The following is a 9,976-nucleotide window of genomic DNA, read 5'->3' as shown; positions in this document are numbered from 1 at the left end:
TAATGCTGGTTTCATTCAATTTCTATTTTGAGATGTTTCTATTTTAGAATTAGTTATTTCTACTTTTTTAATTTGTTATTATGTGCAATGCCTTGTTTTGTTTTATGCTGCTGCAACAACATTTGTTTCCTACATTGGGATTAATATTAAAGTACATCTTATCTTATCATTAAAGTATATATACTATCCATTCATTTTCACGAAACCTTACCTAAAATACTTGGTTTTCAACATTTCCACACAGTTTTTCCTAATTTACGTTTGTTTTACTCCTGTGTCTTGCCGTAAAGCCTTGGGTCCCCTGAAAGGCGCTATATAAATCTAAGTTATTATTATTATTATTATTTCACACACACGTTTCGGGCTGGGAATGATTCAATTGAAAGTGTCCAGGCTCTTGCACTGCTGTGTAGGAACCCTGCTGTGACAGAGGGAGGAGGCGGGTCAAAGGAACAGAGGTCAGCGGGTCCGTGTATTACGCAGGGCTAAAAAAAGCTTTGATTATAAACAGCGTTATTCATATCAGTCCTGGGTTCAACGAGCTTCTACAAACACACTTCTTTGTTGGTGTTTGTTTTAAGCTTGTTTTGTGGGCTTGCCACCAATCGGATGCTCTAAAACAAACACCTCGAACGACCCAGATCTGGTATCAACACAAATGCAGAACCATTGAGTTTCAGTGCCGGCATTCATCAAACCAGGGTTACTATAGATGCAAAAAATAAAACGCTAGAAGGGGAAGAAGAAGCAAAAAATACTGTGTTATGATAAGAATTTGATCAGTGATTAATATCAGTTCTATCAAAGAGTTTACATTGAAGATGGGGATGATACAAACTCGACCCTCGGTTCGTTTTGGGAACAGACCACTAACTAAATTCCAACTGAAAGGAAGCAGGAGAGCATAGAGAACGGCATCATTCAGGTGAAAAATAAATACACAGAAAAACAGAGCATTTGCTTACAGTTTTCCATCTGTAAACAATATATATTTAAATCAACAAATTATAGGAAGAATAAACAGATATAATTGACACGGAAGTCGAAACACACCGTTGTTTTAGCACGGTGGAAACCGGTGGTTGTTAGCAAGCAGCGTGGCAGGTTTATTTCTACTGTAAATGACGTCATAATGTTTTATTTATTTGCATTAAATGTAACATGATTTTGCCAAGTTAAGGTTTGACAGATGCAGTGTGATAATGTGATAAATGAAAGGTTAATAGTTGAATAAAAAGCGTTGAAAAATAAGCTTTAAGTAACTGGTCAAATCTAACGCAACAATGACTGACAACCACTTTCAATAATTCAGTTATATCAATAGATGTTCTAATCAGTATTCAACCTTGGTTATGTTGGCACTTTCCTTGTGATGGAAACTAAGCTATGATATTGGTAAAGGACTGTACTTATAGCGCTTTATCCAGTCTTCACGACCCCTCAAAGCGCTTTACATACATGTCATTCACCCATTCACACCCATTCACACAGAGCAGTGTTCCTGACTCTAGGACAGGGGGGTCAAACTCAAATACACAGTGGGCCAAAATGAAAAAATGAGTACTAGTCGAGGGCCGGACTGGTTCAATGTTTATTACAAAACGTATAGAAATGAACTTATTGCACATATTAAACCTGGAACTAACAAAGCTTAAATTATTGCCTATAAAAACAACATTAAACATTAAAGTGGACCTATCATGCTATATTTGAATAACATAGTGTAGGACCTTACCTATATAAAGGCATATTTATATTTTTTATTTTTCAAAATACCAAACAGATCATGCATTTGAGCCATTCCTCATTTCGCTCAATGTAACACTGTCTTTTCACGGGCTGATTCTGTGAGAACAGCACCATCTACAGGCCTGGCATATGTACTACAGCGTCTCCAGCGCTTTCGAACGGCAATGTCCGTGGCTGTCTCCTCCTGATTGGTGGAGTTGGCCCAATAGCCGTAGCACCACTTCTGTGACGTCAGAGAAGTGTTCAAATCTGGATCAGTCTGTATCAGATCCGTTGCTGCCCCTTTTTAACAGATTTGGGTACGGAGGAAAATAGAGAGGGTTGTGTTTTCTGACACTTGGTGAGTTCCCTGGAACACCGGGGACACATGTTCATGTATAAAAGACGTACAAAAGTGCATTTAGCATGATAGGTCCCCTTTAATCAGTTGCATTAATTTCTCATGGCTCTATCTGCAGCTTTTCCAGAGTCATTTCTTATGATTACATTTTTCCACAGGCCAACAACAGCTTCAAGAAAACTATTTCCCTCAAAGAACAAACCAAACATGCCCTGCTGTCGCAAGAAAAGAAATCGCAGAAGGAAGCATCCATTGAACTCAGGTTGCTGCTCTGGGATAGTTCAGATACTTCGCGTCTCATCTCGGGGGCAAGGTCATCAATGTTTGGGGTCCGGCTCTGAGCGGAGGAGACCCTCAGGATGGAGTGAAGGTGTGCGTGCAATATACCGGCGGGCCAGATCTAACAGTAATTAGAAATTATCCTGCGGGCCGAAATTAAATCCACCACGGGCCTGATTTGGCCCCCGGGCCTCGAGTTTGACACCTGTGATCTAGGAACTAACATTCATACACATTCACACACCGTTGGCCAACTCAGGGTTAAGTATCATGCGGGCTGCGATCGAACCCACAACCTTCTGGTTGAAAGACGACCGCACTCCCTCGCAGCCACAGTCGCCCTATAGGCTGATGTTATTGCAGATGTTTTGGGAGAGAAACGTTAAAAATATATGTTTGTTATTTAGAAAATCTGTGTCTCTGTAGTTTGTTCCCTAGAAATATAATCAGCTGTAAAATATTCCTCTCCTTACATATTGTGTCTTTGGTAAATAATTGGACATATACTCTTAAACATATATGTGTTAAGTGTTTATATAAATACTAGTAGACAAGGTCATAAAGGCCCAGATATCTCTATTAGCTTAGGATATCCCATATTGGTTGGGTAGAACATTTGGGTTTTAGGCAGAAATCTCTAATTCTTGGCAAATAAAACCAAAACAAACTGAATTGACATGTTTAACAGTAAGTAAGCGTGTATACCTGATACAGCTTCAACATGTATAAACGTCTCAAATCAAAGGATTAAAAACAATTATAAAATACAGCCGTGCAATTCATCCTTAATTGATGATTGAAATCAGCCACCGAATGGCCCTCCACCACCATTCGAATATGGCATTAATTGTGGCATAAAAAGCACGTTTGTCTTTTATGTGAAGAAGCTGAATGAAAACCAAAGAGCTGCAACTGAAAAGCCGGTTAGTGAGATGATGAGGTCGAGTTTTATCTCACACCAGATGATAGAAAAGCTCAAACTCCTACATTTGATTGACCAAGTCTCTCGGGGAGGGGGAGTCGACCCCGTGGCTGGGCTGCTCATGCATTTTGGCACAAATGGGGGGAGGGGTTTGGGGGGAAAAAGCGACAAATTACCCATGAGTCTCCACCCCACAACTCCCAGCTGGTAACGCTGAAGTTGCGGGATCCACCTACTCTGGCGTGGCAAGAGTTTGAACGCGGCTACGAGCAAAGAGGTGAAGAAACACAGCAGTTCTGTTCTTAAACATTCAAAGAGAAGTCATGTGACCGTGCACTGATGGACTTCGAAGGAGCCAATTAAACCTTCCACATTTTGGATTTTAGCGTACTTGATAGAGAAACTATTTTTTTTCCAGATCAACGTTCTCAAAACAAATGAACACACAACATCTTCTGGATAATAATACAAATATGAAACGGATTATACCTTGCTTGTGGAAGCCTTGTAGGTCGTCTTCAGTTTCTGGGACAGCTGGCTCGTGCTGTGACTCGCTGATCGAAAGATATCAATTAGTAATTACAAAATAGGTCAAAACTAAGCACAGCACATATAAGCATAGGCGGCGGGTGCTGTAGGCTAGGGACGGCTAAGCCTGCTCATCAGACAGCTCCCACTCTGTCTGCTTTTAAATCCCGTCTGAAAACCCACCTCTTCTCCTTGGCATTCAGAAACTAGTAGAGTGTTGCTTTTATTTGCTTTCAGTGGTCTATTGTTTTTATTATATGGCTGTTATTTATTTTTTAATGACTACGTTTATTCTGGTTTGTTTTGTGTTTGTATCTTGTATTTTAAATGTATTTATATTATGTTGTGTGAGCTTATCTCTCTGTACAGCACGTTGGTCTGAAGGTTTTAAAGTGCTATATAAATAAAGTTGGATTGGATTAGCGCTGCTATGTAGACTGTACTCTGAATCCAGTTCAACAGACCCTGATCTCTTTGAGTTATCTTCACTAACCCTAAAAAAGAGATCTCGCTAAGCGGTCCGACGAGGTTGGTTATCAACTCGGTAAATCAAGCCAGGGTTTCTCTCTCCGGCTGAGAGCGCGTTCACGTGAAAGGGGCGGGGTTAGCAACCTTTGACCAATCACAAACAGGGAGAAGCGCACTGACAGCGTCATACTTCCTGAATGAAAAGTGAACTATAATATTAGACATATGAAGAAGTTGAACTTTAAACATCCATGACAGGTTTATGATATCACTGCCCGTCTAACACACGAGTAGACCTGACTAATTACATTATATATTTTTTAAATGTCTCCAGTAACAATAACGTTGGAGCTTAACGGCGCGTAAAACACATGTGATGACGTCACCAACGAATCGACGACTGAATTAGTTGACAACTAATTTGGTCATCGATTTTAATCGATTTTAATCGATTAGTTGTTAGCTTTATACTCCGCACACTGAGCTTTGATTGGTCAGCAGGCGGTGCTTTCATTGAGTTGATCTCTTGACGCCGGAGGCGGGCAGCGTCAGGTCAAACAAGTTACTTAGCCTTCCCAAACCTGAGCCTCACGCGCCGCCTACAGTATGCATGAGGCAGCAATAAAATGCATTTTAATTAAATTTAGAGACTAATATAGACATTCCTGTTTATAAATGTCATTTTAAATGAGCCTGCATTCATTTAAAAACACTTGTTCACTGATTTCAAACTAAAGTTACAAATTCATGTTTTTTCCATTTTAACTGAGCTCTTAAATTACTTATTTATATATATGTTTATATATCAAATTATAAATCTAACTTGAGGCTTTATCCAAATAGTCAGTTCAGAGATTGTTAACATAATGTCTAAATGTCATTATTTTCTGCGTACTGAATGGTGGGAAATGTTTTCTTAAGTCTCACCTTTTGTCTTCAGGGCTCCTTTGGCTAAATCCGCTCCTTCGAAAGCTTGTCCATCTGCAGCCAAACGATCGTTCAGCGTTTCGATTTCTCTGCGTACTGAGAGTGAAACATAAGATAAGTAGAGTCTCTACTTTAAAGAGTCCTCTCCTGCTGATGTCCAGGTGTATATCAGTATGTAGTGTCTCTACTTTAAAGAGTCCTCTCCTGCTGATGTTCAGGTGGATATCAGTATGTAGTGTCTCTACTTTAAAGAGTCCTCTCCTGCTGATGTTCAGGTGTATATCAGTATGTAGTGTCTCTACTTTAAAGAGTCCTCTCCTGCTGATGTTCAGGTGGATATCAGTATGTAGTGTCTCTACTTTAAAGAGTCCTCTCCTGCTGATGTTCAGGTGTATATCAGTATGTAGTGTCTCTACTTTAAAGAGTCCTCTCCTGCTGATGTTCAGGTGGATATCAGTATGTAGTGTCTCTACTTTAAAGAGTCCTCTCCTGCTGATGTTCAGGTTCATATTTGTATGTAGTGTCTCTACTTTAAAGAGTAATCTCCTGCTGATGCTCAGGTGTATATCAGTATGTAGTGTCTCTACTTTAAAGAGTCCTCTCCTGCTGATGTTCAGGTGTATATCAGTAGGTAGTGTCTCTACTTTAAAGAGTCCTCTCCTGCTGATGTTCAGGAGTATATCAGTATGTAGTGTCTCTACTTTAAAGAGTCCTCTCCTGCTGATGTTCAGGTGTATATCAGTATGTAGTGTCTCTACTTTAAAGAGTCCTCTCCTGCTGATGTTCAGGAGTATATCAGTATGTAGTGTCTCTACTTTAAAGAGTCCTCTCCTGCTGATGTTCAGGAGTATATCAGTATGTAGTGTCTCTACTTTAAAGAGTCCTCTCCTGCTGATGTTCAGGTGTATATCTGTATGTAGTGTCTCTACTTTAAAGAGTCCTCTCCTGCTGATGTTCAGGTATATATCAGTATGTAGTGTCTCTACTTTAAAGAGTCCTCTCCTGCTGATGTTCAGGTGGATATCAGTATGTAGTGTCTCTACTTTAAAGAGTCCTCTCCTGCTGATGTTCAGGTGGATATCAGTGACAGGAGACACCAGCTCTACACTGGGAATACTGGGTTTTGATGAGCCACATTTAAAAGTGAAGCAATATTTTCAGACGTACACTCCAGGTTTTCTACGTAGATGTTTTCAAACTCCCTCTCGATCTGACTGAAGAGGTCGAGCAGGTTGCTCCTCACAGACAGAGGCAGTTTGGATTCCTGCAGAACCAGGAAACAAGAAGAAATGAAGCAGTAAGTGTGTGAGCATGCTGCTTCATTACAAATACTGAGAAAAGGACTTAGCGTGGATACATGAGAGAACACCTACGTCACTTCCGGCACAAAATGACGGCCCCGCCCACTTATGGGGGAAAACAACGCTGTCATCTGAAGGCGGTCGATACAAATTCTGAAGTTTTTGCCAATCCGATCAGAATTTTTTGAAAACCGTGGATTTTTGGATCTTCAAAGAGCCCGGTTACGATGGCCAGACAGGCAAACAATTACATTAAATCATTTGAAATCGACAATCGGTCTTGATATATGGTTAAATTAAAATCAGTAGGCGAGGCTGTCATTTCGCCAGCTGTTACTCTCATGAGCGAGGCGGAAAATAATAAATAATAATACATTGGATTTTTATAGCGCTTTTCCTCGTGCTCAAAGACGCTTTACATCAGATCAGAAACAGAAACAGAAGTCCTAATCCATGTGCGAGTAAAGTGAGCAGGGGGAGGGTTTTCATCTAGCCAAAAACATCTGATATACGCTAAGCCAGGTCGATGAAGACTGTATTCCTCTTCTTAAATCTCCGTCAGTCTTTATTCTGCCAGTATCTCCGTGTTGTCGTCCATCACGCCAAAAAGCTGCCGTGTCGTTTATTGCACCTCAAACAGCAAAACTAATCAGTGTTTCTGAACTTCCTCTAAGAAGAGAGGACAGAAACAGAAGAGCTCTGTGGCTTCAGGCTCGATCACGTTCAAAGGACAGCCTTGTTTCCCCCAAAAGTGGGCGGGCCGTACTTTTTGCCCGGAAGTGACGTTTTAAAATGTATTTAATCTCCAAGAAGCAGAAACCTCTTAAAATAGAATTAATACGATTCACTAAGATCTGAAAAAATAACGCAATGACCAAAATAGAATATCATTATGCGGCACAATAAGAATAAACAATACAAGAGTTCCATTTAGCCGCACCACATCCAATCATACTGCTGCAGCAAGGCAGAAGAACATACTCTTATTACACAAAAGCATTGAGGAAGGAAACAAGTGGGAGTTCTGGTGTCAGAGTCAAACGGGAGGATTCACAAAGATGCAAACACATAACATTCATTCCAATGTATCGTCGTGCAAATGCTTCCTTTAAAACAAATCCAAGAAGTACCATATCTATTCGCTATACACATTCAATTCAAAGCAGATTGAGAGTATCTGATCTAATCTAATCAACAGCTGACTTGGTTATCGTTTCCAGTTTGTTTAAAAAGATGCTCATTACATATCATTTAGCTGACTAACAATAAGTGCAAAAACCATAAAGAATCGACTCCGAAGTGCAGATATATTCACTTCAAGCGAGATCGTACCATAGCAAGTGCTCGTGAATCAGTTACAAGGCCTAAATGAACTCAACAAGTGCTTCGTTTGATTGTTTTAGTTTCCAGCAATAATTGCCGAGGCACAGGCGAATAGAATAGATGCGTCTCTCATCAGTTTAATTGATGTTCATTTGCATTCATGCAGCAAGACACTCAATGCTAGATTACAGTACGGTTAGTTGTGCTCTGAATACCACCGTTTATACCAAGCTTCAAAGAGCAAGGAGAAAAATATAGGAGAAATTCATTCCTGCTTGTAATACTCAAAGTACGGAGCCCCTAAAGCAGGGTTCGGCAACAGGCGGACCGCGGTCCGGACCCAGACGCCGACCTATACGGACCCGGACCTATAGTCAATACATTAATAGGGGATTTCAATTTTGACGGGGCAATTCTATTTTAACCGCTGCCGACAGGGGGCGAGAGAGACGAGTGAGCGATACAGGGAGAGAAACACAGAAGAAGAGACGAGAGCGTGGCAGAGAGGAAAGAGAGTGAAGAGAATAATTAGCGAGACAGGGAGAGAAGCGGAGAGGAGAGTGAACAGGCGTGTTGGCGGCAGACAGGGAGAGACAAATAATTACACATGGCGCTCTCCAAGAAGAGGAAAGTGGACAGTGAGAACAGAGCTTTTAACCCCGAGTGGACTCGTTCATGTTCATCCTGCCACTGGGAGCACAGAGCCAGTGCGTCTCATTTGTTCAGAGACCGTGGCGCTCATTAAAAGAGCCAACACGCCATGAGACAAAACACAAAGTGTTTGACCAAACATTCCCTCTCAAGTCAGAACTGAGGTCACACAAAATAATTATCGTTCCAGCGCAGGCTAACCAATGAGCTAACTGAGGCTAACCAATGAGCTAACTGAGGCTAACCAATGAGCTAACCGAGGCTAACCAATGAGCTAACTGAGGCTAACCAATGAGCTAACTGAGGCTAGCTAACTGAGGCTAACCGAGGCTAACCAATGAGCTAACTGAGGCTAACCAATGAGCTAACCGAGGCTAACCAATGAGCTAACCGAGGCTAACCAATGAGCTAACCGAGGCTAACCAATGAGCTAACCGAGGCTAACCAATGAGCTAACCGAGGCTAACCAATGAGCTAACTGAGGCTAACCAATGAGCTAACTGAGGCACTCCGCAGCCTGGCTGGGAGTTTGTGTGTGTGCCCAGGCTGAGTTCCGCGGTGTCTCGCTGTCTCGCCGACCCCACACCGGTGAGCCAGCTCACAGTGTCCCGCTCCTCGCAGCGGCGAGCCTCGCAACGTGCCGCCGTGTGTATGTGTGTGTGAGGAAGTCCGCGGATTGGTCCAAACGTAACGGTGTTACGTTACGTCATTATACCCGAAATACAGTACGTCACTATACCCAAGAAGTAAACAATGGAAAAAGAGAAATGTCCACCGAGGCGTTCTGGGGCAGCAGACAGGTCTTCTCTGTGTTAGAGTTTTACTCCTACAGGGTGCACTCTGAGGGTTTGTGACTGCAGACCGTTCACATGCAGAAACACCTTCATAACACAAGGGGACGGGTGATAACCGGAAAGGCATGACATGGGACCTTTAACATTTCTACATAACATCATTTCTAACACTGTCTTGCTGTGAGTCTTGCAGGCACAGGAAGCGGGCCACATCTCCTTGAAGCTTTGTTTGATGAAGCGGCCTCTCTTTGTACCTGAGAGCAGTCTGTGCTCTCTCCAGAAAGCACTTCGAGCTCGGGCTGAATTGCTGCTCGCGGCTATATGTTCTAAAGAAATCAGTCAAGTGTGCCGTTAGCATTCAGAGGCTGGCGTTGGCAGCAGGAATGTTTGTGCCACGGAGCACACAGACAAAAGACTGAAGGAGAGGAACGGCTGCAACATGGAGAACACGTGCCCATGCATGCTGCATCGAGCCTGGCATGGATGTAGAACAGATGAAGAAATCAAACTCCTAACACATATGAGACGTTTATTTTGAAGTGTTTTGCCTTTATATTAAGGTACACATATTCTCCATACACTAGTTGTTATTTAACATGCATATTAGAAGTATATTGTCTCTTTATTAGTCATTATAAAACACTTATTCTGCATGACCATATTCTACAAGTACTAGGCCATTAGTTGAGAGTTC

General features: G+C 41.8%; 1 protein-coding gene across 1 annotated transcript in view; it reads right to left on the bottom strand.

Annotated features, from left to right (window-relative positions):
* Positions 1–669: 669 nt before the first annotated feature.
* Positions 670–9,976, bottom strand: part of LOC117441665 (WD repeat-containing protein 37-like) — a 13,825-nt gene continuing 4,518 nt past the window's right edge. The window contains exons 3-7 of the mRNA XM_034077705.1: positions 6,381–6,477; positions 5,214–5,309; positions 3,780–3,844; positions 3,356–3,405; positions 670–884 (exon numbers count right to left, since the gene is read on the bottom strand). Of these exons, the coding sequence (XP_033933596.1) occupies positions 707–884; positions 3,356–3,405; positions 3,780–3,844; positions 5,214–5,309; positions 6,381–6,477 (486 nt within the window). The 3' untranslated portion in view covers positions 670–706. The remainder of the gene's footprint in view (positions 885–3,355; positions 3,406–3,779; positions 3,845–5,213; positions 5,310–6,380; positions 6,478–9,976) is intronic.

This window comes from Pseudochaenichthys georgianus, unplaced genomic scaffold, assembly GCF_902827115.2.
Source record: "Pseudochaenichthys georgianus unplaced genomic scaffold, fPseGeo1.2 scaffold_1878_arrow_ctg1, whole genome shotgun sequence".
Taxonomy (NCBI): Eukaryota; Metazoa; Chordata; class Actinopteri; order Perciformes; family Channichthyidae; genus Pseudochaenichthys; species Pseudochaenichthys georgianus.
The sequence above is the reverse complement of the archived record's forward strand: the minus strand, read 5'-3'. Positions and strand labels throughout refer to the sequence as shown.